The sequence below is a fragment of the Parambassis ranga genome, chromosome 20 (assembly GCF_900634625.1).
Source record: "Parambassis ranga chromosome 20, fParRan2.1, whole genome shotgun sequence".
Taxonomy (NCBI): Eukaryota; Metazoa; Chordata; class Actinopteri; family Ambassidae; genus Parambassis; species Parambassis ranga.
Window position 1 is genome coordinate 3762323 of NC_041040.1, and position 24107 is coordinate 3786429.

General features: G+C 47.6%; 3 protein-coding genes and 1 long non-coding RNA gene across 9 annotated transcripts in view; 3 read left to right on the forward strand and 1 right to left on the reverse strand.

Moving 5' to 3' along the window:
• The window catches only part of LOC114452823 (NLR family CARD domain-containing protein 3-like), a 1046161-nt gene that overhangs the window by 666649 nt on the left and 355405 nt on the right, over positions 1-24107 (reverse strand). The gene's annotated exons all lie outside the window — the stretch shown is intronic.
• LOC114452840 (histone-lysine N-methyltransferase EZH2-like) lies at positions 7576-15972 on the forward strand. 5 transcript variants are annotated; one of them, XM_028432345.1, is made up of 19 exons: positions 7576-7685; positions 9458-9581; positions 9836-9964; positions 10039-10158; positions 10226-10346; positions 10440-10619; positions 10868-10970; positions 11356-11525; positions 11621-11718; positions 11826-12075; positions 12158-12324; positions 12413-12548; positions 12644-12769; positions 12854-13032; positions 13120-13215; positions 13335-13416; positions 14041-14121; positions 14194-14278; positions 14359-15972. In XM_028432345.1, the coding sequence occupies exons 2-19, from the start codon at positions 9465-9467 to the stop codon at positions 14417-14419; spliced, it is 2301 nt and encodes a 766-aa protein (XP_028288146.1). In that variant the 5' UTR covers positions 7576-7685; positions 9458-9464; the 3' UTR covers positions 14420-15972. The 5 variants fall into 5 exon arrangements, with proteins under 5 accessions (XP_028288146.1, XP_028288147.1, XP_028288145.1 ...); XM_028432346.1 differs by having other exon boundaries at positions 7592-7704; XM_028432344.1 differs by having other exon boundaries at positions 7603-7977.
• Positions 16326-22019, forward strand: LOC114452830 (uncharacterized). The gene is made up of 2 exons (XM_028432305.1): positions 16326-16481; positions 17980-22019. The coding sequence occupies exon 2, from the start codon at positions 18022-18024 to the stop codon at positions 21271-21273; it is 3252 nt and encodes a 1083-aa protein (XP_028288106.1). The 5' UTR covers positions 16326-16481; positions 17980-18021; the 3' UTR covers positions 21274-22019.
• LOC114452895 (uncharacterized) lies at positions 22133-24040 on the forward strand. The gene is made up of 3 exons (XR_003672377.1): positions 22133-22625; positions 22942-23040; positions 23441-24040. It is a non-coding gene; the product is annotated as an uncharacterized LOC114452895 (long non-coding RNA).

The following is a 24107-nucleotide window of genomic DNA, read 5'->3' on the forward strand; positions in this document are numbered from 1 at the left end:
CCGCACAACGATCGAACCGATGCCGGTCCTGTAATTAAAGTCTGCGACTGATCCGGAGGAGGAGGAGGAGGAAGGCGGCCATGATGCTTCTTATCTGCTCGAGATGTGTCGGTTTTGGTTTGAGGTCGGTTGGATTCATGCAGGAGGCCTGTTTCATTACTGAACGGTGGACATTTGTATAGTGTGGTTCATTTTCTAAATGTGTGATAAATAAAAACAAGGAAAGATTTCTCTAACACCGGCTCCACCCACTCTGTTCACCGCTCTGCAGGCAGGCTGCAGGGTGAGCGTCTGCATGGTCTGCATGCCCTCGAAGGGAAGAGGGCGGCCTTCCTCACTGTGTGTGTGTGTGTGTGTGGGCTGAATTTGTTCACACACTTAAGAACTAACTCGGGTAAGAAAATGTTGATGAGTCCCAGATTTGTGTGACCATGGATATTAGACAGCGTGTAGGCCCAGAGCTGTGTGTTCACACTGAATGATAGAAAACCACATTAATTCAAAATGGATTTAATGAACATTCTTTAGAATCATTACTTAGTAAATTATTTGGCATGTGTATTAAACAGCCATGAAATTGACAAACTTTCACCCTCATTAAAATATTCAACCATGACCACAGTCCTACTTTATAAAGGCACAGATGAGATGATCGGCTGGACCTTGTCCTAGGCACACATCAAAGCCACTAAAACAATACCCAACGTAGACAGGAACTGGTCCACCTGAAGGACAGAACTCCCAGGGACACACACAGCAGTGTGATGTATGCAGTCCAGTGCAGTGAGGAATGCTCTGATCTGTACATTGGAGAAACTAAACAACCACTCCACAGAAGAATGGCTCAGCACAGGAGAGCCACCTCCTCAGGACAAGACTCAGCTGTTCACCTCCACCTCAAAGACAAAGGACACTCCTTTGAGGACAACAATGTCCACATTTTAGACAGGGAGGACAGGTGGTCTGAAAGAGGAGTCACACAGGTTTCATGGATCTCACGCTGATTTTGCATATATGCACTTATTTTGTGCACAAAGCTCATGTTAGTGAATGAGGCTGAAGCTGAGGTTCTTATCTTTATTGGGAACTTATGTAGTTTTTATGATTTGGAATCAGAGGTACAGCAGAGTTTGATACTTTGACCCATGAACAATAAAATCACTGTTATTAAAAGAAGATATATAACAGAACATTTATGTACATCTTTCCAAAAATTCAATGATGACCAGTTAAACACATGAGATAATAATGCTAATAAACAGCTTATAAACAACAATAAGCAGCTGTAAAATATAACTAAGTCCATTTAAAGAACACATCCTGGTGTTAGGCTTTTTTGTTCAGAATCAAAAATACTAAATTAGCATTAATCAATCATTCTTAATTAATCATTACTTGTAGGATATTTTGGCAGCAGACACCTCTGAGTCATGTCATGATACAGTTGCACCTCTACAGTGTGTCTTAACGCTCTTTAAGAATCCAAATGTTCTCTTTTGGATATTTGTTTTAATCTTTTCCAAGAATATAATGAAACAGGAAGATGCGCTGCAGCAGAGCAGCTAAGAACCTATACTCTTCTTCCTCCTTCTTTCCTGCCGCCACCTCTTGGTACATGGCGTCGGTGTAGTAGGTTCCTCCATTTCCTGCCACCATGTCGTCGACCTTCCTGATCAGCTCCATCACTTGGTTTCTGTCTTTCCTGCTGTTTTCGAAGACGTGGAACCTGTTCCCGCAGCTTTGGATGACTCGTCGAAGATCTGGGCTGCCCTCACGCACGTACTGCTGTATGGTCATGCCTCCGAGGTCGCCACCTCTGGTGAGTTGGTAGAGGGTCTGGAAGTGAATTCAATCTGCCCCAGGATGGTGTTTCCAACGGCACTCTTGCCCACACCAGTTTTTCCAATCATCACAATCCTCAGATCTGGACCTGCAACAGGATTAACACCATCAGTGAGACCCACCTAAAGAACCCCTTCCTGGCCTAACATGTATCACAGCAGTTCATGTTTTACCTGATGCCATTGTTCCTCAGTACGCTCGTCTCTACAGAGGTGACAGAAGAGTGAAGGCTCTCTCTCTTTATACTCTCCCATGCTGACACACCCACTGACAGGCTACAGTCAGAACAGCACTCCTACAAACACCACGCCGCTTCTCTGCAGATTTAGCAGAGTTTTTCCACAAGTCATTTTTTTCCCAAGTCTCAAATGTCTGAAATGAACGTTCTCTCATTCGATCCAAAGCATCCTGTGCTGTCATCAATGACTCCCCAACCTTTTACAGCTACAAGGAGCATTTTGAATCAATTCAGTTTAATCTTGATTCTCTCAGTTCTGACTGATAAGACACATAAATACATGTTTACTAGAACATGTCTAAACTGGAATGTTGTAGGACGAGAGTGATCAAAAAACAGACACGTTGAACCCAAAGCATGCCAAACCGGTCTGTGCCAACTGATCTCCAGATACAGATCTGTCCCAACAACAAGTCCGTCCTCACCAGAGGAACAGCAGCATGAGGTCAGTGTTTCAGGCCTTGAAAGCAGAACATGTAAATGTTCTAAAACTTGTTCCATACTGCATGAGAGCAGAGAGCTCTGTCTGATCTTTCGTACTTCAGAGGATGTGCAGAACTCTTCTTAGATCCCTCCCACTGCAGCGCACGATGCACACACCAGGTTTAATATCCTTTCTGTGGTAAATCAAGGAGAACTGTGGATGTCTGGAAATTTCAGCATCCATCAGGCCTTTAATCAAGTTGTTGCTGTTTACCCTTTTGTCCGCCATAGAGAATAAAATGATGTCATTTTGTTCTTGGAGCGCCGAGTGTGAGAAGAAAGTTCTCTGTTCTCCTGCAGTATGGAACAGCCTTTAGACTACTGTGAGTGCTGAAGACCATCTCTCGGACTTAGCTACACTCTGTTACTTCAGCCTCCTTTCCTGCTTGGCCACCTCGTTGCTGTTTGCAGCTATATTCTTAATGTTGCTTTAGCTGTATCGCAACCCTCCTTACTCCTTACTCCTCTCGGGTGACCGAGCTTCTCACCCTATCTCTAAGGGAGCACCCAGCCACCCTTCAAAGAAAGCTCATTTTGGCCACTTGTATTCACGATTTCATTCTTTCGGTCACGACCGGTGAATCGAGAGCTTCGCCTTTCGGCTCAGCTCCTTCTTCACCACGAGACCCCAAGATACACAAACTCCTCCACTTGGGGCAGGAGCTCTCCTCCCACCCAGAGAGGACAAGCCACTTTTTTTCCAGTTGAGAACCATGGCCAACTGGACAACATCATCTGCAAAGCAGAGATGAAATCCTGTGGTTCCTGAACCAGACCCCCTCTGGCCCCTTGCTGCACCTAGAAATTCTGTCCATAAAAATTATGAGCAGAACCGGTGACAAAGGGCAGCCCTGCCGGAGTCCAACATGCACCAGGAAAAGGTATGTGGACCAAACTCCTGCTCCGGTCATACAGGGACTGGACTGCCCTTAACAGAGGGTCTAGTTGGAGCACACGCTCCGGTCCCCCTTCTTGAAAAAAAAGACCACCACCCCGGGCTGCCAGTCCAGCAGCACTGCCCCCGATTGCCACGTAACGTTGCAGAGGTGTGTCAGCCAAGACAGCCCCACCATGTCCAAAGACTTAAGGTACCCAGGGTGGAGTTCCTCCCAATCACGCCTCTCCAGGTGTTACTGTCGTTGCCCACATGGGCATTGAAGTCTCCCAGCAACATGCCCAGTCAGGGCGCCATCCAGCACCCCTCCCAGAGACTGTAAGAAGGTCGGGTACTCTGCACTGCTGTTCAGTCCATAGACCGAAACCACATTGAGACCTCTCCCCAACCGAAGGCGCCGGGAGGCGACCCTTACACATATGGTCAAATATGTGAGGATGTTTTGGACACCTAAAGTCACCTGAAATTTTTATGCACAGCCCTCTAATGGTCCCACCGCAGGTGGCTTTAGGTGTCCCCATATAGTTGTGTGCTCTATAATGCACTTTGCTCTTGCTCTCTGCCACCTGAGAAGATGGACAGAGCTCTCTGCTCTCATGCAGTATGGAACAAGCTTTAGAACATTTACATGTTCTGCTTTCAAGGCCTGAAACACTGACCTCATGCTGCTGTTCCTCTGGTGAGGACGGACTTGTTGTTGGGACAGATCTGTATCTGGAGATCAGTTGGCACAGACCGGTCTGGCATGCTTTGGGTTCAACGTGTCTGCTTTTTGATCACTCTCGTCCTACAACATTCCAGTTTAGACCTCAGAGCTGGGTTCATCACGACGTTTCCGAAAAGACCGTGTCTGTCACCTCACAACATTTCAGTCATCACAACATGCCGCACCTAATCTGTTTGTTCAAGGCCTCAAACAAAAGCATCATATCTGTGTGGCATCTCTGCTGCTTTCATGTGTTCTTATGGATCAAAGCTCCTTCACTCTGTAGCATCTGATAATTCAACTTTAACCCATCATTTCCGAATGGATAACAACCCAACCCCCTTTCATTGATTGTTACATATGATTATTGGAGCATTGACCCGTCAGTCCGGGATGTCTTCATCGTGTGATGAACAATAAAAAAATGATCAGACTTTAGTCAGAATGAGATTCATGTTCATGGCTAATACAAAATAATGCAGGTCATTTAACATGTAATGATACTAACAATAATCCTCATCATGTGTTATGGACACAGTACGACAGGAACAAACACTCGGCGGTGCTCTGGCGTCCTCAGCCCCTCTGGCCTGGCTTCCTCTGACTGCCCGGCTTCCTCTAAGCTTGGTCTGCGATCACTGCTGACAAAGGTGACGGTGAAGTTGTTGATGTGTTGCCACATAGCGGACACGCCTCTCACATTTGCATAGAGCGCTGTATAAACCAGGCGGACAGCCTGCAGACACACACAGCCTGTCTGCTCTGGATCTGAGGACCATGTCTCACAGTGAGTCCAGCTGATAACCTTCTGTTCTTAGAGAAAGAAAAAATAGCATGTGATCATTTGAGATTTTTAATGATACATACTTTATTTTAAGATTGAGTGTCTGTGTTCACAGAAGAGAAGATTTCAGTCATCCTCCTGGGAGAAGGGACGTCTTTAAAGGAAGCCCTAATAACCTTCATCACAGGGAAAGATCTATCTAACCTACACAGGGAGAACCATCTGAAAAAATCTACTATTTATGAAAATGATACATATCAGTTCATATACACACCAGACATGCAAAAAGCACAGGATGACATACAACAGCTGTTCTGTAGGACACCGCAGCCTGACGTGTGTTTGCTGGTGGTGGAAGAAGGCTTTTCATCAGACGCTGTGTGGAGGCAGATCGAAGCTCTGAGCAGGAAGACTGGGAAACCTACGGAGGAGATCATTGTCGCGCTGCCTTCGAACCAAACAACACAATCCTACCCCTTCAGGTGCTGCACCTTGGTGCAGCTTCCCACAGAACTACAGAACCTGTCTGACAAGCACCAGGGGCCAAACACAGCAAGGTAAGGGTGGAAGGAGAGATCAGAGGAAACCAGTGAATTTAGTGAGAAATGTGGCGACAAAAGTCAGCTTGGTGGATATTTACTGTGTTTCTACTCCTGCATTATAGATCTGAGTCACAGAGAGCACCAGAGGGAAAGGCTGCAGGTACGTTCTCACTGTGTGTGTGTGTGTGTGTGTGTGTGTGTGTTCTTTTTATCCAGACACCAAAATGATTAGAGACTTACAAACCTTTCATTTGGCCTTTTCATTCAGGTGGCAGGTTTAGCAAAGATTCCGTCTCTGACCACACGAAGAGTTTAAAAAGTGAGACCTGTGCTTCAAAGACTTGTGTGATCCTGATGTTTTAACACGGCAGGCGGTGTGACGGCTGTGTGTGTGTCTGTGCTTTGATGCAGTCATTAAAAAAGCTGTTGATATGAAGTCCCATCATTTCAAGCTTCTCTCTGTTCTACATGCAGGAAAGCATGCCGGACCCACACTGAACCTGGTCCTTCTGGGAATGGCGGGGACTGGAAAGAGTGCGAGTGGAAACACGATCCTCAGATCCAGACACTTCACATCCAGACCCAGCTCATCTTCAGTCACTACAGAGTGTCAGGCGCAGACGGCAGAGATCGGCGGCAGGCCTGTGCGTGTCATCGATACTCCAGATATCTTTGATGATGACATGAAGACATCAGATAGAAACAAACACGTGTCAAAGTGCAGACAGCTGTGTGAGTCTGACCCCTGCGTCTACATCCTGGTGCTGCACGTCAGCAGGTTCACAGACGGAGAGAGAGACATACTGAAGAAGCTAGAGAGGGCTTTTGGTAAAGAGGTGATGAGACGCACTGTGCTGCTGTTCACCCGTGGGAATGACCTGGAACAGTCGCAGATGAGCTTTCAGGAGTTTCTGTCGGAGTGCCAAGCTGATCAGAAGAAAATCATTGAGAAGTGCAGCAACAGGTGTGTTCTGTTCGAGAACACAAACCCAGATTCACAGCAGGTGGAGGAGCTGATGAGCACGGTGGACGGGATACGGTGAACAGCCGAGGAAATAACTGTGTGAGATGTGATGATGTCAGAGCAGGACAGGATCAATCAGTGATGTCTTTAATCAGTGTGTTCTCTAATAATCAGCATTTAACTTTCTTCTACTGTCTCTGACTTCTTGAAACCTTTGACAGCCATGTATCAATAAACTGGGTCGGTCAGTACACCTGCCTGTTGCCTCTCTCTGGTGTGGTTCTGTATTATGTCTTGTCACAGTTGCAAACTTTTTTTTGCTTTTTGCTACACCTGATGAACCACCAGTGAGCTGCGCCGGCTGCTGATGCTGACTGACGTTCAGCTACAGTTCGGTTTCACCCAACATCCATCAGCGTCTCATCGCCTACGTTATTTACACCACCCGGGGTCCCTGCTGCTCCGTCCTCCGCCCACTGCTGGACACCACTGCTGCTTCTGGTGATAAATTCCCCTCACACCTCATGTCCATGTTGGACGTAAATGCAGCGTGTAGACGTCACTGAGCTGCCGTCCAATGGCTGCCGGATGGGGGCGGGGCTTAATAAACTTGCCGACCTTTTATATGTCTGCCTGTGACCGCTGAATTTCAATCATTTAACCAAACGGTTTCTCTGACGCTCTTTATTATTATTATTATTATTATTATTTACTAACTCACTAACCGAGAACACCCGAGAACACCCGAGCTGTTAAGCCCGAACCCATCAGCTGTCGCTCGGTGACCGGGTTCATCGGCGCACGGTGCCGGCACCTATCAGCGGCTTGATACTGACAGAAATACATTTTTACATTTACAGCACAACATGGCGGCTGACGCCATGATGGAGCGGATTTGTGTCACTGTTCGAACGTCACGGCTGCTTTTAGTTTTTACTTCTCTGACAGATGAGAGAACAAAGAGAACTAATCCACATGTCCCCGTCGCAGGGCCCCCGGCGAAGCTCCGACTCTGATTGGCTAACACGGTTACACCATCCAGCCTATCGCGTGAACCCACAGTGAAAGGAAAACTAACATCCGCCTCTCTGATTGGTCCAAACGTTTGGCGCCTCTTGAATCCGCTGCAGCCGTAGTGGGCGGTGTGTGTGAGACGGTGAGCAGTTTGAACCGTGTCTGTGCCGAGGCGGAAATATTGAAATTGATCAAACTGTGAACGGGGACCCTGGAGGTAATCGGTGCCAGACTCGGTGCGGTTGTGCTGGAGCCGCGGCTGGTGTGTGTGTGTGTGTGTGTGTGGGAGGGAAACGATAGTTCGTTTGTTTGCCGGCTTCTGGTCCGTGAAGCCGGGTGTCGAGCAAAGTGAATCGCTCCCTCCTCCTGAGCTAACTGCTAGCTAGCCGTCGAGCTAACCTCACAGCTAGCCTGAACAGCTAATCCTCAACACAAAGGACGAGTTCGGCAGTGTTTGTCTTATCGATCCTGAATCGCCCCGGTGAATGAGGACGGGTCCTCCTTCACAGGTGAGGGACGCTGTCAGCGCCGCTGTCTGTATTTACAGCCTCTTTGTTCGGATTCAAATGGCCCGGGTCTGCTGCCGCTGCTGCTTTGTGGATGTCCCAATCTTTGTTAACGAACCAACTGTTAGCTAGCTCGCCGGGGTGCCGTGCCATTTTTTTTGTCACTGTGTGAATTGACGTAACTTTTATTCATCGCACTTTATGGGTCGAAAACACAGTTGGCAGCATGAAGCACACACTCCAGTGTTTTGGACCAAGGTGAGCCGGGGTGTGTGTGTGTGTGCTCATTTTGAGGGAATACAAACTTGGCACGACATCGGCGAGCTATCGCTAGCCTGAGGCTCGCCTGTTGTTTGTAGCTAGCTGGTCCAGAGAGAAGAACTGTCGAATAAAACCACAAGCTACACGTTTTCTGACTCAATCCGCCGCGTGTAGGACGTTCATGTAAACCAGGACGGCTACGGAACACAGAAAGGACTGACGCTTAATATTAATGTCAGTGACGTAGGTCATCCCCGTCATGACCAGGTCGGCAGGGCTGTGAACATGTAGTTTCTTGAGTAAAACCCAAACCACCCAGTGAATGTCAGGCTGCTCTGAACACACACACACACACATGTTGGCTTTTGAATGCATCACAAATCATCCAGGATTGGTCCAAATGAAAGTTTGCCAACCTGCTGCTGGTGTTTATAATTTACAGAGTTATTATTTTTTGACTCAAGATCAGACAAAGATCAGATAATTGACTGTTATTTTGGTTAGGAGGATGCAGAAGGTGTTCCAAATATCCATGAAAACATTTCAGCATGTTTTAAAGATGAATCCAAACAGGAACAGTGTTCTCACAGCAGTTTGTGGTGCAACAATGGTGAAACGTGTCATGCTGGTGCATCTCCATGACAGCCGTCTGACAGGTCTGATCTGAAGTGTGAGGTCTGAGTCACTGGTAGGCAGCGTGGTGGCAGATGGAGCCGTTAGCTACTCATGAATAGACGGCTGCTGTAACTCATGCAGAGTCGTGAAAGCGTGGATTTCCTGCACGACTTTCTCAGTGAGCGGCACATTTGGCAGAGGGCGTCAGGAAGTTATGTCACCTGCATAATTTGAACCATCATCAGTACTGACACACAAACACAGAAGTGAGAACTGATGAGAAGTGATTCTTAGTATCGCAGTCTGTAATCTGCAGTGTAAACCGTCAAAAATGAAAAGCAAGTATTGATCTTTTGACTGTTGGTGTTAAAAGTGTGCTGGAGGCATTTTCTTGGCTAACCAAACTTTTTCTTGTTGAGTTTTCTCCTTGATTATTTGTTGACGTTAGCTTGTGACGGGACTATAGAAACTAAATTTATCTTTATAAACGGTGAAACACCGACACATTGTCTATAGCCCACCAGTCGAGAGCAATGAGGGAAACTGTGGCGTGTGAAGACGTTCAGTTCTGTGCAGAAATCTTCATCGCCCTCCTGTTTACCTGCAGGCTCAGCATGGTGCTAACAGGGAAGCGCTCGGAGAAGGGTCCGGCCTGCTGGAAGCGGAGGGTGAAGTCAGAGTACATGAGGCTCCGGCAGCTCAAACGCTTCAGACGGGCTGATGAGGTCAAGGTTTGTTCATGCAAGCGCACACACACACACACACAGACCGTCACACTGTGGTTTATATACAGGCAGCACCCACTTCTTTTCATCCGGATTTTCTCTCAGCAGTGTTTTGTTTTAAACACACATCTTCACTGCCCACCTCTGCCTCTCGGTAACATTATGATTCATGTGAATCCAGTTCTTATAAACTTCTGTGACGTGGTGCGACGTTGCTCAGGTGGTGAGGCCACTTAACCAGTTTCCCTTAACTCTTCCAGAGCATGTTCAATACCAACCGTCAGAAAATCATGGAGCGGACTGATATTCTGAACCAGGAGTGGAAAACCAGGCGCATCCAGCCTGTTCACATCATGACCTCCGTCAGCTCCTTGAGAGGAACCCGGGAGGTGAGGCTCCGGCGTCACGCTTCACACACTGACGCGCAGACATGTCCTGATCTTGTCTCTGCTGTCCTGTTCAGTGCACAGTGGACAGCGGCTTCTCCGAGTTCCCCCGGCAGGTCATCCCCCTGAAGACTCTGAACGCTGTGGCTTCAGTTCCTGTCATGTACTCCTGGTCCCCGCTGCAGCAGAACTTCATGGTGTGTATGCACCTGTGGTGGGGGTAGGTGTTGGCCTGTGTGGTGGTAACTTTTTTTCCCGGCTCAGGTGGAGGATGAGACGGTGCTTCATAACATTCCCTACATGGGGGATGAGATCCTGGACCAGGACGGTACTTTCATAGAAGAACTCATCAAGAACTATGATGGCAAAGTCCACGGTGATCGAGGTGAGGGTCAGCTGACGCTCCAGGTGTCACGGCGAGATCTTCGCATCACAGTCGAAGCAGCAACTCAATGTGCTGTTTATGTGTTTCCATTAGAATGCGGCTTCATCAACGACGAGATCTTTGTGGAGCTCGTCAACGCTCTGTCGCAGTACAGCGACAACGAGGATGACGATGAAGAGGAGGAGCAGGACTTCAAGGTGGACAAGATGGAGATGTGCGACGGCAAGGACCATCCAGAGGATCCCTGCAAGGACGGGCTCACTAACAATGAAAGTAAGAGACTGTTTGGTACTACTGTGAGTGATTTAACCCAAAACAAGAGCTGAAAGTGACGGGAGTGATGGAGGGTTTAAATACAATCACACCAGAGGAAGAGGCGTGAGCCTTTCCACGTTTAAGATTTATTTCAAGTAAAACAAAGAACCCTGTCTACTCAACCCAGGCTGTTACAGATAACAGCAGCCTGATGGAAGTGTGTGACTGTGTGTGACTGTGTGTGTGTCTGTGTGTGTCATCGCCAGGTCGAACCAATGACACCAGCAAGAAGTTTCCCTCGGACAAGATTTTTGAAGCCATCTCCTCCATGTTCCCCGACAAGGGCTCCCCCGAGGAGCTCAAAGAGAAGTTAGTGGATTTGTTTGTGTGTCTGTGTGTTAGTGTTGTCATCACAACAAATCTATTCATGTGTTGTATGTAGGGGTCGGACCTGGACATGTTAAATACGAAAAAAAATGTAACACATTTAATCTCAGTTTGCAAACAACACGGAACATTTGTCAAAGTGCGAGTTCCTGGAACACCCATTACACTGATGCACACATCACAGCACGGCTGACAGAATGAAGCTGAAGGGCGTCGCCAGGACTGATGGAAGCTTTGATTAAAAATGTGGTTTTGTGCAAATTGTGCAAATCGAGATTAATCGAGATTACAACTGAGATTATGACCGTTGCCCGTCAGATGTGCGTGTGTGTCGACTCATAACAAACGGATCTTGTGTGTGTTTCAGGTATAAGGAGCTGACGGAGCAGCAGCTGCCCGGCGCGCTGCCGCCCGAGTGCACGCCGAACATCGACGGTCCAAACGCTCGCTCTGTGCAGCGTGAACAGAGCCTGCACTCCTTCCACACCCTGTTCTGCAGACGCTGCTTCAAATACGACTGCTTCCTCCACCGTGAGTGTACGCACGCCACACGAAAGCACCGCTCTTCAAAAAGCTCCGGTTCTGTTCTATCAGCTGTTGAATTGTCTGCTGTCTCACTTACCCTCCTGCAGCATTCCACGCCACTCCAAACACGTACAAGCGCAAAAACCTGGAGAACCTGGTGGACAGTAAACCCTGTGGCATCGACTGCTTCCGGTACCTGGCACAGGTGAGTCCACTGCACGTCTCCATCTTTTATATGTTTTTGATTTTTACGTTTTGAAAGAGGCTTCTCTGAAGGTTTGGTGCATTATTGTTTGGACTGTTTTCACTCAGGATGGGGTTGTGAGGGAGTACCCTGCGGGCATGGTCACAGAACGGGCCAAGACGCCCTCCAAGCGCACAGTCGGCCGCCGCCGAGGACGCCAGCCCAACAGTAACGGCAACAGTCGACCCAGCACCCCCACCGTTTCCTCGGAAACCAAAGACACAGACAGCGACCGGGAAGGCAGCAAAGAAGACGAGCGAGATGAGCGGGACGACAAAGACGACGAGGACAAGAAGGACGAGACCACCAGCAGCTCAGGTACGTCACTGAACTTCACCTGTGTGTAGCTGAGGAGGAGAAACTGAAGGCGAGGCTTCAGCTGCTGCGTGTGTCTGCACAGAGGGAAACTCACGGTGCCAGACACCAGTGAAGATGAAGCTGAGCGCAGAGGCAGAAGCGCTGGAGTGGTCCGGAGCCGAAGCCTCTCTGTTCAGGGTTCTCATCGGCACGTACTACGACAACTACTGTGCCATCGCACGGCTCATCGGCACCAAGACCTGCAGACAGGTGAGCCGCCGCGGCGTGCTGGAGAGCCGTGAGCTGATGCTCACAGCTTCCTGATGACGGTCCGTCCAACGTGCTGTCATTTCTGCAGGTTTACGAGTTTAGGGTCAAGGAGTCCAGCATCATCGCTCGGGCTCCTGCTGAGGATGAGGACACACCGCCGAGGAAGAAGAAGAGGAAACACAGACTCTGGGCCACACACTGCAGGAAGATCCAGCTAAAGAAAGGTCAGAGGTCACTGTAGGACCCATGGTGAAGGTGTGTGGACGTAAGAACAACACTCATTGTTCTTCATCCTCGGCGTCTCCACATCCTTTTGCAGATGGTTCGTCCAATCATGTGTATAACTATCAGCCATGTGACCACCCGCGGCAGCCGTGTGACTCCTCGTGTCCCTGCGTCACCGCTCAGAACTTCTGTGAGAAGTTCTGCCAGTGCAGCTCTGAGTGTAAGAACCCGCCTTCAGAGGGTACAGAGGGTGAGTCCAGCTCCAGTTAGAAGTTCTGATTTTCCACTTCTTGTGTGGCTTCAGGTCAGAACCGGTTCCCAGGCTGTCGCTGCAAAGCCCAGTGTAACACCAAGCAGTGTCCCTGCTACCTGGCGGTGCGGGAGTGTGACCCCGACCTGTGCCTGACCTGCGGCGCCGCGGACCACTGGGACAGCAAGAACGTGTCCTGCAAGAACTGCTCCATCCAGAGAGGAGCCAAGAAGGTAAGCGACCCGGTTCTTCCAGAACCTTTACCCGGGCTTTGTGTGACTGAAAGAGCACTTGATGACGGAGCCTGTGTTCCTGTCCAGCACCTGCTGCTGGCTCCTTCAGATGTGGCGGGCTGGGGTATCTTCATCAAAGAGCCGGTTCAGAAAAACGAGTTCATCTCGGAGTACTGTGGAGAGGTAAGACCGAGCAGCACCAGCAGGTTAACCCTCTGAGCTCCGGGCTTTTTCACCACCCTCTGCCTGTGTGTGTTGGTCCCTCTCTGAAAGTTTTAAATGTCTGACCTCCATGTCTGCAGATTATCTCTCAGGATGAGGCAGACCGCAGAGGAAAGGTCTATGACAAGTACATGTGCAGCTTCCTCTTCAACCTCAACAACGGTACGAACACACCCAGGAACAGGATCTTCATTAGTCTGATTATTTCAGTGTTAATATCATTGACAGTAAAAACTATGGACAGAGCTTCCGTGACGTCACCCGTTTGTTTCTGAAGAGCCGTTCTGAGGCTCGGTGGGAGGCTCCAGGACGTTGATGACCGCCGCCATGTTGGCAGCGTCACGTCCGCCAAAACTCCAAATATGGACAAAAAGGGGGAGCACAAGCGGGGTTTAGGGGGGCGGGCGATCGTGGAAGCAGGAAACTCACGCTGTGATACGTCAACTGTCTGTCACTCAAGCGGCAACGCCCATGATTATTCGTAATTTTAAGTCCGAATACAATTGAAACGAGTGAGTTGTAAAAAAATTCACCCCCCGTACAACTGACACTAGAAGAGAACCTATCATCTGAGACCAGAGTGGTTTTTTTGTACCAGGCCGTAAACATGTTCTTTTCTGCTGTGAAGTCGGCCATTTTAACATGGGAGTCTATGGGAAATTACTCGCTTTTGGAGCCAACCCCCAGTGGTTGCGGCGTGAATTACAAGTTTTGACACTTCCGCATGGGCTTCAACTTTGAGCCCCGAAGGCTGCCGCTTGGTTAATACATGTGTTTTCTCTTCAGACTTTGTCGTCGATGCCACGAGGAAAGGCAACAAGATCCGCTTCGCCAACCATTCTGTGAACCCAAACTGCTATGCAAAAGGTAAGAGACACACACGAGGCTCCCTGCTGAGGGAGGCGCCGCCTCTGTTAACATGTCGCTGTGTTCATGTAGTGATGATGGTGAACGGGGATCACAGGATCGGGATCTTTGCCAAGAGAGCCATCCAGACCGGAGAGGAGCTCTTCTTTGACTACAGGTCAGTGGACTCGGCAGCCGTCAGGCCGGCTGTGCGGGCTGTTGAACGTGTGTCCTGACGTCTTCCCGTCTGCTCCTCAGGTACAGCCAGGCTGATGCTCTGAAGTACGTCGGGATTGAGCGGGAGATGGAGATCGCCTGATTCCGACTTCTACCTCCTGCAGATTGACACAAAGGCCTTACACACAAACACACCTTCACTTCAGGAAATCTAAACAAAACATGGAAAGCTTCAGGAAAAACTGGGAATATTTGAAGCTGATTTTTTTTTTCGAACCTTTCATATCTGTTTTTTATTGTTCTTCTTGAGCTTTTTCTTCTGCGGAAGCGGAAGTTTTGGATTCGTGATTCTTCCCTTTGTCGGTGCAGATGTGAGAGGAGACAAACAAACCTGCTGTTTTCACTTCAGGGACCAAAAGAATCCTCCACCAGCCGCGCTCACGCACCTGACTGGACTCCTGTGTGTGTTTTATAGTGTGAACTGTACCGACCACACACTCCTCAGAGTGCCACATCACTCACTGTCTGTAAAGCAGGAGGTCGTTCACAAAGCAGCGGCGTGTCAGATCCAGCACAGTGATGTCACACGGTGCAGCAGTGGGCGGAGCTAAAGACTGATGTCACACAGGAGAGGTAGTTTGTCGCCTCGGTGTCACCAAAGAAAACAAAAAAAAAGATGAAGAAGCAGCTTCCTGCGTCTCTAATTTGAGGATTATGAATCATGGTTGATCCTACATCATCAATTAAAACAAATGTTCCAGCTTCAAACCCGCTGCTGGACCCACCGGAACACGTCCTGTGCTTGGATCTGAGCCGACGCTGCTTCAGGTGCTAAAAACTGAACAACCAGCATGTTTGCCGTTTCCAGTCCTGAACAAACCCCCACAGACCAACGTCGTGTCCTCCTGTCCCTCTGCCGTCTGTGTCCCAGCGTCTGCTGGACGGTGTGGGCGGAGACGCTGAGGGTTCGATGGGGGGCGTGTTGAGTCCCGCTCTCTGCTGTGCCTTCACTCAGCGGACCCGTCTGTCATTGAACCCTCACTGTGGACCCTGTCCTGTGCACTGCCTCCTCTTCCTCGTGATGTCCAATCAGAGCATTCCTCATGTTAGATAAGCCTTTTAAGAACGTACCAACAATCAACGCTTCTCTGGTGCTCGCAAAGCCCAAAGTCTGACCGACTGTAAGCAATACCAACCTCCACCTTCTCCTGCTGCGCCTGTGATGCGTCTCACGCTGTTGTGGGCGGATGAAAGACTTCAGAAACCTGGTGCTTCACTCGCAGGGCTCCCACGTGGTCTCTGGTTCCGTCTTCAACAGGAGCATGTAGGAGCCTTTTTGATGTTTCTAACCTGCTGATCCAGACGGGCTTTCTTTGGTTCCACCGTGTGTGACTGGAGAGTGGCTTTGAGCTCTGAGCAGCTGTTCTCATGAACACGTTGATGCTGCTGATGGAGCTCTGTGACAGGAGGGCTGGGTGACACACAGAATGATGATGACGAGGAGCTGAGGAGCGTCCCCGGTCCTCCCTGAACTCTGCAGCTGGTCTCTGGCGTCTGCCTGCTTCTTCTTCTTCTTCTCCTCCTTCCTGTCAGAGCAGGACCCCCTTTTCCTCTGAAGACACAGGTGCTGATTTTGTAATGTTTACAGGGATTTTGTTGTTCAGAGTGATGCAGATTAAAATATTCTGAATGATTGAAGGTCTGTGGCTTTTATTTCTGCTCACAGCACAGACTGCTGCACAGCACGGAGAAGAAAGGGTTAAAATGTCCCGACTAAGGGCAAGAACAAAGAAAAACTCCAACACCCAGAATGCACCGGGCCGAGTTGCTGCTTTCACTTTCACTCTTCATGTTATTAAATGTCTTAAAAATGAAAGACATAAGAATAAAGAATGGAAAATGAATCTTTTCCCAGTTTGACGCCTTGTTACAGATCAATAGTGTATTTATCGAGTCAAACATAGAACTACATAAAGTTCGATTAAAAAACTACAGTCATGTGTGACAGGAAATCCCCCTTCAGTCATCAGAGAGCCGGAGAACCGCTCCCAGAGTCCTGGATCCTCAGAGGACAGAGGACGCGGATCCGAGTTCTCAGAACATTTAGAACTTGTTGATAAAGTCTGAACTTTCAGGAGCTGCTGGGAGACGAGACAGGAGGAGGAAGAGGAGGAAGAGGAAGAGGAGGTTTTAGCGTGTTGACGGTGGGTGATCATTCGTGTGTGTGTGTGTGCCACAGCAGAATAAATTTTAATGATCTCGTTTTACAGTGAGATACATTTTATTGTTGTAATAACAAATAAACAGAACCGAAGGAACCGGAAGTTGATTTCTGCCGCTCTGCTCGTTATAATAGTGATGGTTAAAAAAACCGACTGTGCAGCTCAGCGCTTCCGTGTGTGAGTGGGGGGGGGGGGGGGGGCACATGTACTCAAGTAAGAGTATAGTTACTTCAAAATAATTTTACTCAAGTAAAAGTAAAAAGTAGATCTCCAAATATGTACTCAAGTAAGAGTAAAAAACTACTCAAGTACTGAGTAATGTTGGAGTAACATCCTATTTATTCCTTGTATTGATTTATGGTAATCAGACAAAATAAAATAAATAAAATGTGCAAATTCATTTTGTATCAAAACTTAAAGAACTTAAAGAAAAATATCACTGAGATTTTACAGTTTGAAAACATTAAGAGATTATTATATATTATATATTTATATGGGTGATATCACGATATTTTATTTGGAGATACTGGTATCGATTTAAGTTGTGGCCAAAACGATTTTTTATTCATTATTTATGAGCAAACAATAATTTCAGCATCTTAATTTTGTGGTGCCCACGGTCTCTTTCAGCATAAAAACAACTTGGATGTGAGACACAGTTACATTGTGCAATGTTCTTATAATTAAAATAATTAAAATAATTATAATTAAACATTTTGTTCTTCTGACAAGTGTATCGTGATATGTATCGTATCGCCAGATTGTTGCCAATACACAGCCCTAGTAACGAGTAGCGATTCCATGTTTGGCCAATGTAGCGGAGTAGGAGTAGCGTTATTTGCTCACGAATGTACTTGAGTAAAAGTAATAAGTATCAGACATTAAATTACTCATATGAGTCATTTTTTTCCAAAAAGTTACTCAAGTAAATGTAACAGAGTAAATGTAGCGCAATACTACCCACCTCTGGTAGGGGGTGCACCTCTTTAAATTAGGGCCCTGTTGTTGTAATTGGCTCGAGAGGAGAAGCCCATTTTCACCCATGCAGGTGAACTTTGCTCATCAGGGCAGGAAACATTTGCTATTTTGTGGTCGTTGGAAATGAGCGGTGCAACATGGCTCTACAGCGCCCCCTTGAAAGTTTAAGAACAGCCCCTCGCATTTGTTATGTGTTCAGGACCTCTGTGGGTGGATCTTACTGGAAGTCACATGACTGAGATCCCTGTTGTTGGTGAATGGTCCGCTGTGGTCCGGGCCCTGTGCAGGACTAGTTAGAGCCATCGTCAGGGTTTGGATGGAGGTGAAACCTGCTGGGAAGGGATGAGAGGAGCTGCATTTCAGCATGCCAAAGATTCAACATCTTTATTAATTACAGTCAAATATTAAACCTTTTCGAACATTTAACCTCAGATTTGAGTGTCAGAAGGAATCCTTCAGCGGGCAGCAGTCAAACTCATTCTCATGTGTTTTTATTTTGCAGGTGGAGTAACTGAAGCAAACAGGAGGACTCACTGAAGAGAAGATGAAACGAACAGAGAAAGAAAAACATCAGGACTCTGGTCTCTTCACAGCATTAGATCCAGTTCAGCCACCTTTATATCCACCATATTATACACAAACATCAGGGTCCTTATACCTTCCTCCTCTTTTCCACATCGCTCCCACTATGCTTCATCCCTCGCATCTCCCCTACAGTGATGTTAAACCTACAAAGAGTGGAGTTCCTGACAGGATGTTACTGAAAGGCTCTGTTGATGAAGTTGTTCACATCTGGGGAGAGGAAAAGAAGGAAGTGGACAGAGAGGAAACCCAAACCCAATTCAGACAATCTAGGTTCAGAAAAGAAGACTTAAAACTGCCTGAAGTAAGATGGATCTTTGTGGAAGAAGAAGAAGAAGAAGAAGAAGAAGAAGAAGAAGAAGAAGCCCGGCTTAGCAGACTACATGAAGAAATGGAAATAGCAAGAAAGGAACTTAAACACCTAAAACTACGGACTGCAGAGATAGCAACTAGAATGGAAGAACCAGGGTGGAATCAAGATCAGTTTGTCAAAGAAGATAATACATCTGTTGTCTCACCTCTTGGTGGTCTGAAAGTACAGTCCAGCCCCATGTCTGAGCTCAGGAGCTCCGGCTCCTCTGAGAGCACAGAGACCTCCTGCAGATCTTCTGCTGACAGACACACAGAGTCTGTGAAAGAGGAAGAAGCTGCAGGAGCTCCTGATGAGAAGATGAAGAGACGCTCAGAGTCTGATTCTCTGTGTGGTGAAGATGTTCAGACCTCAGCAGAGGAAAAGAAGGAAGTGGACAGAGACAGAGAGGAAGCAGCTGATCAAAGAAGACAAAGACAAAAGGACACAAAAGACTCACAGGGACCAAAAACTCTGTATTTAGACAGAGTGACTGACCTGCAGACCCACAGACCTGAGAGCAGCCGGCGACCTGTGATCCAGGAATCCCAAACCCAGTTCAGATATATGAAGTCCAGAATGGACGAATTAATACTTTCTGAAGTAAGAAGCAACTTAATGGAAGCAGAATCCCAGCTCAGAGGACTACATCGAGAGATAGATAGAGCTAGAATGGAGCTTAAACAACTAAACCTATGGGCTGGGATTAGAATGAAAGGACCGATATGGAATCAAGATCAGTTTGTCAAAGAAGATAATTCATCTGTTGTCTCACCTCTTGGTGGTCTGAAAGTACAGTCCAGCCCCATGTCTGAGCCCTGGAGCTCCATCTCCTCCTCTGAAAGCACACAGACCTCCTGCAGATCTTCTGCTGACAGACACACAGAGTCTGTGAAAGAGGAAGAAGCTGCAGGAGCTCCTGATGAGAAGATGAAGAGACGCTCAGAGTCTGAATTACTGTCTGAAGTAAATGTGAACATAATGGTAATAAATGACCAGCTTACAAGTCTACGACGAAGGGTAGCGAGTTTAAGGGGAGAACTAAATCCACATCTATCCATCTTCAACCCCTACATGGCCAAGTACCAGGAACTACTTAGAAAGGAAAAAGAACCAGGATGGAAACATGCCAAAACACATAGAAAACGTTCACAGGCTGGGTATGTTGACACAGATCATGACATTTGCACCATGTCTGAGCTCATGAGCTCCATCTCCTGCAGCACTCCTCCTCCTGACAGTCAAACAGAGTCTGTGAAAGAGGAAGAAGCTGCAGGAGCTCCTGATGAGAAGATGAAGAGAAGCTCAGAGTCTGATTCACTGTATGAAGAGACACTCTTGGACCTAAGTAGCCCGCCACATTGGATTCAAGAGGAATGTGTTCCCCAATTTCTTGGTATGAATATAATGCATGATGATGATGATGAAGATGATGCTGATGTTCAGACCTCAGCAGAGGAGAAGAAGAAAGTGGACAGAGACAGAGAGGAAGCAGCTGATCCAGCACAGGAGACAGCTTCAGAGCAGCCAGCAGAGGGCGCTCCCCACAGCAGAGACGGACCACTGATGATGTCACTGCACGTCTCAGCCTCCAGTGCTCAGCCACCCAAATCTGACCCCCAGACCTCCACCACAGAGTCCTGCAGCCGGCCTCGTTCTGCCAGCTGGTCTTCACCGAGTCAGCCGGGCTCTGACAGAACCTTAAGACGAGCCGTGAGTCTCTCTGACATGAAGTCAGAGAGCAGCTTGGAGGAGTTTACTCCTGAGTTCTGGGAGGACGGAGACGATGAGGTGTACAGCTTCCACTGCTCCTGCCCGGGTCTGTTCCGGTGCAGCGTGACCGGCCTGGTGTTCCACATGCAGGGAGGGGGGGACGTGTTTTACAGGCTGGTCCCCTGGGACAGGAGCCTCCTGGCCCCACATCACAAGAAGCCTGCAGGGCCCCTGTTTGACATCCAGTGTCCACAGCAGTGTGTGAGTCAGCTCCACCTCCCACACTGTGAGATCCGCTCCACAGGTGGGTGTGGCTTCCTGTCAGTGGTCCACCTGAAGGGGGACGGCGTCGAGTTCATCCCCCCTCACAGGGTCACAGACACTCACGTCATCATAAACATCACGGGCTTCTCTGCCTACGGAAACGTCAAGGACGAGGACTCTGCCCCTGACCCGGTCCAGGCTCTGGTCCTGCTGTTCTACAGACCCCCAGAGGATCCTGATCTCACATCCTTCCTCAGTGTGTTGCTGCTGCCGAGGAACATTGTTCTCCGCGACGTGCTGCGCACCAGAATGGAACGGGATGGAAAGGAGAGGTTCATAGAGACGTCATCAAACTGTAAACTGCAGCCCAAGCAGCTCTACACTCTGTCCACTGATCCTGAAAACGACCTGATTCTAGTTCAGCCGACAGAAGCCGAGTTTGATGAAGACTACGACAACAACTACATCCCAGTGTTCCAGGTGATTCTGGAAAAAATCTTCAAACATATAAAACTGTTGCTGAAGGACTCTGAAAGTTCCCACAGTGTCTGGGAAAGAAGAGTTTACCTTCAGTCCACAGGTGTCACAAGGTCCTCTGGATCAACGGGCCTGAGCCTCCCTTCAGTCGAGAGGCTGTTTAAGATACGGAGCAGCTTCATAGAGAGGATATCAGAACCTGTCCTCTCCAGTCTGCTGGACAAACTGCTGGAGAAAAAGGTGCTGACTGATGCTGAGAGGGAGTCAGCAGAGGAGAAGCCGAAACGGAGGGACAGAGCGGGTTCAGTCATCGACACAGTGAGGAGGAAAGGAGAAGCTGCCAGCTCAGAGCTGATCCACTTCCTGTGTGAGGTCGACTCATCCCTCTGTGAAGGTCTGGGGCTGAGCTGAGACTGCAGGGTCACATGACCACACCATCACTCCATCCTTCCTGTAATCAGTCTGCTTCTGTTGCAACGCTCTGACCTGCAGACTTTGGCACTTTTTATGTATTGTTTTCATTTTCATAAGTACAGCAAAGGAAGCAGACGTAGCTTTGACAAGTTTAGACTTTTAAACAGGATGGGGTTGAAACTTTAGACTGTTCCATGTCTTTCAGTAATCATTACATTTACCTATATTCATGTTAAAGGAGGAAGTTAATATTTCCATATAGACCCTAACCCTGAGCACGTGGAGTTCTTGTTATATGACTGCAGGCCCAGTGACATTCAGCAATCAAGTCCCAGGAGTGTTTGACTTCTAGCATCTATCGGCATGTTCATCAGATCTGTGTAGCCTCCTCCTGGTTTCATATCGGGCTCCTGAAGGTTCCTGAACACATCCTGTGTTCCTAGCTCATCTTTATCTTCCAGGTTTGAGAAGCTGTCCAGTGCATCTTTATTTAAATGATACAGGATGCAGTGATCCATCCGTCCGTGCAGATCTTTGACACGTTTCAGTCACTTCTGGTGTCTGCGGTCACATGTCTGTGAGCTTTTAATGATCAGTCTTTTACCGATAAATTGATTTTACTTTGCACGCTAGCACCACCTCACTGATCCATGTGGTACCTGTTACACTTATAGCCTTACTTTTACATTACATTGTTTACTTTGTTTTATTTGACCTTATTTTATCTTATTTTATTTTTTAACCCATGCATGCTTCTTATTACATGTTAATTATTATACGTTTTATGTACGCACTAATCACTAAGGCAAATTCGTAGTAATGTGAAACCTCTTCACTTACATGGCAATAAACGTGGTTCTGATTCTGATTCTGATTGTGATTCTGGTGGCATCATGGACTCCACAGAAGTTGTGTTCAGTTTCTGTTGCCGCCTTAAATCTGACTCTTTATAAACAGTGTTCTGATTAAAGGAAGGATTCAGCAAATCTGTGCTGGCAGAGATCAGCCAATGAATCAATGGGATCAATAACATGTTATTTTATTGTCATGATCTGATCCTACAACAACAACCTCAGATGGAGTTCAGGTTATTCTTCCAGTAGCCAGCAGGGGGAGTCCTGTCCTTAAACTGAAAAGAAGAACTGTGGGATCATGCAGAAGTTAGTCACCACATGAGAGGGCGGGGAAACAGTTTCCTGTCTGTGAAGAAACCTCAGAGCGGACAGAGTCGGACTTTAACCCTCAGAGGACGTTTAGGACCCGCTGATACACCTGAGCTTCGACAGGAGCCGCTGGGAGGAAGAGGAGGGAGATGAAGATCCTTCAGAGCATCAGCAGCAGTGAGCAGTGTGAGTGTGGTCTCTGCTGTAAGGAGTTCCTGTATGAAGAGAAGTTCCACTGTGTGAAGTTCTTGTTCCATAGGGGGCGCTCTGGAGGCAGTCCAGAATGAATGGGTTCTAAAAATGTAAAGTTTATGCAGCTGAGACAAACATTCTGCTCGTCTTCATCAATACAGAGAGTGTTTGATTTTCTATGGATCATTAAATCTATGAAAACACCGTTACTGTTGCTGTGATCTCACTCAGACGATCTTAACAACACAACACGCCCACACTGGCTGTCATGACCTGGTTGTTGTTTATATTATTATATGATTTTCTCCAGGATTCATAAAGATCGATGTTGTGTCATCAGTGACATCACCAGCCGCTGTACAGCAGCCTCCGTGTGTTGTAACCATCTCTGCCACATCAAGGAGTTCACGTAAGTATTGACACCTGCTTCTGGACAAAAACGCGAAGTTTGACGTCATTTTTGGCTCCTACAGAATTGATTATGTATGTTAGCCCATAAAACACTAGCATGCTGCTAATGGCTGCAGATTATGTCTATGGGGCCTCTGCTGCTGCTGGTTGGATGTGTCCAATCAGAACAGAGGATGCTGGGAAGTGGCTCGTGCTGTGTGATGTCACTAACTGACCTTTTTTTCCTGATATAACATTTTATTTAAGAACTTGATCCAGAGCTTTTATTGTGAAAGTGACCTTCCGTTCCATTTGAAGACAGAAGAAGTAAACAGGGGACAGTGATGGATGCTGGCAGACCTGCAGCCTGGTGTTTAAGTTCACTTCTTAACTCTGTTAAATGTGTTTTTATTTTGCAGGTGGAGTAACTGAAGCAAACAGGAGGAGGACTCACTGAAGAGATGATGAAACAAACACAGAAAGAAAAACATCAGCAAGCTGCTGCTGAAGCCGGAGACAGAGGAACCAGGAGACAGGAGGAGACAGACAGGCCAGGAGACACAGAGGACACCATGTTAAAGACAACAAAATGTGAAGATGACTTGGATCCAAGCCACCACCCTGCCTCCACACAGGACAGAGCTCAGTCCTCCAATTACCAGAAATGGTCACGCAGGCGTTGATGCCTAAAACCTGGACCAAGATTTCCTGATCGGCCTGTTAACATGAGATCATTGGTAAGACATGAAATAGCAGAATTTGAAGACAGTCTAAGAGCCATGTTTGATTATTTGTAAATAGGCGTCAGAGGCATTAGGGGGCGCTAGAGAGGAAGCAGCTGATCAAAGAAGACAAAGAGAAGAGGACACAAAAGACTCACAGGGACCAAAAACTCTGTATTTAGACAGAGTGACTGACCTGCAGACCCACAGACCTGAGAGCAGCCGGCCACATGTGATCCAGGAATCCCAAAACCAGTTCAGATATATGAAGTCCAGAAAACAAGAAAATCTAAAAATGTCCTGACGGCAAGAACAAAGAAAAACTCTAACACCCAGAATGCACCGGGCCGAGTTGCTTTCACTT

Bases quoted from the DNA above. Each gene is read 5' to 3' on its own strand.
- LOC114452840 (XM_028432341.1), top strand. From the start codon at position 8,201: ATGAAGCACACACTCCAGTGTTTTGGACCAAG. The intron at 8,233-9,457 runs GTGAGCCGGGGT...GTTTACCTGCAG, and splicing joins CTCCAGTGTTTTGGACCAAG to GCTCAGCATGGTGCTAACAG. The intron at 9,582-9,835 runs GTTTGTTCATGC...TAACTCTTCCAG, and splicing joins GACGGGCTGATGAGGTCAAG to AGCATGTTCAATACCAACCG.
- LOC114452830 (XM_028432305.1), top strand. From the start codon at position 18,022: ATGAAACGAACAGAGAAAGAAAAACATCAGGACTCTGGTCTCTTCACA.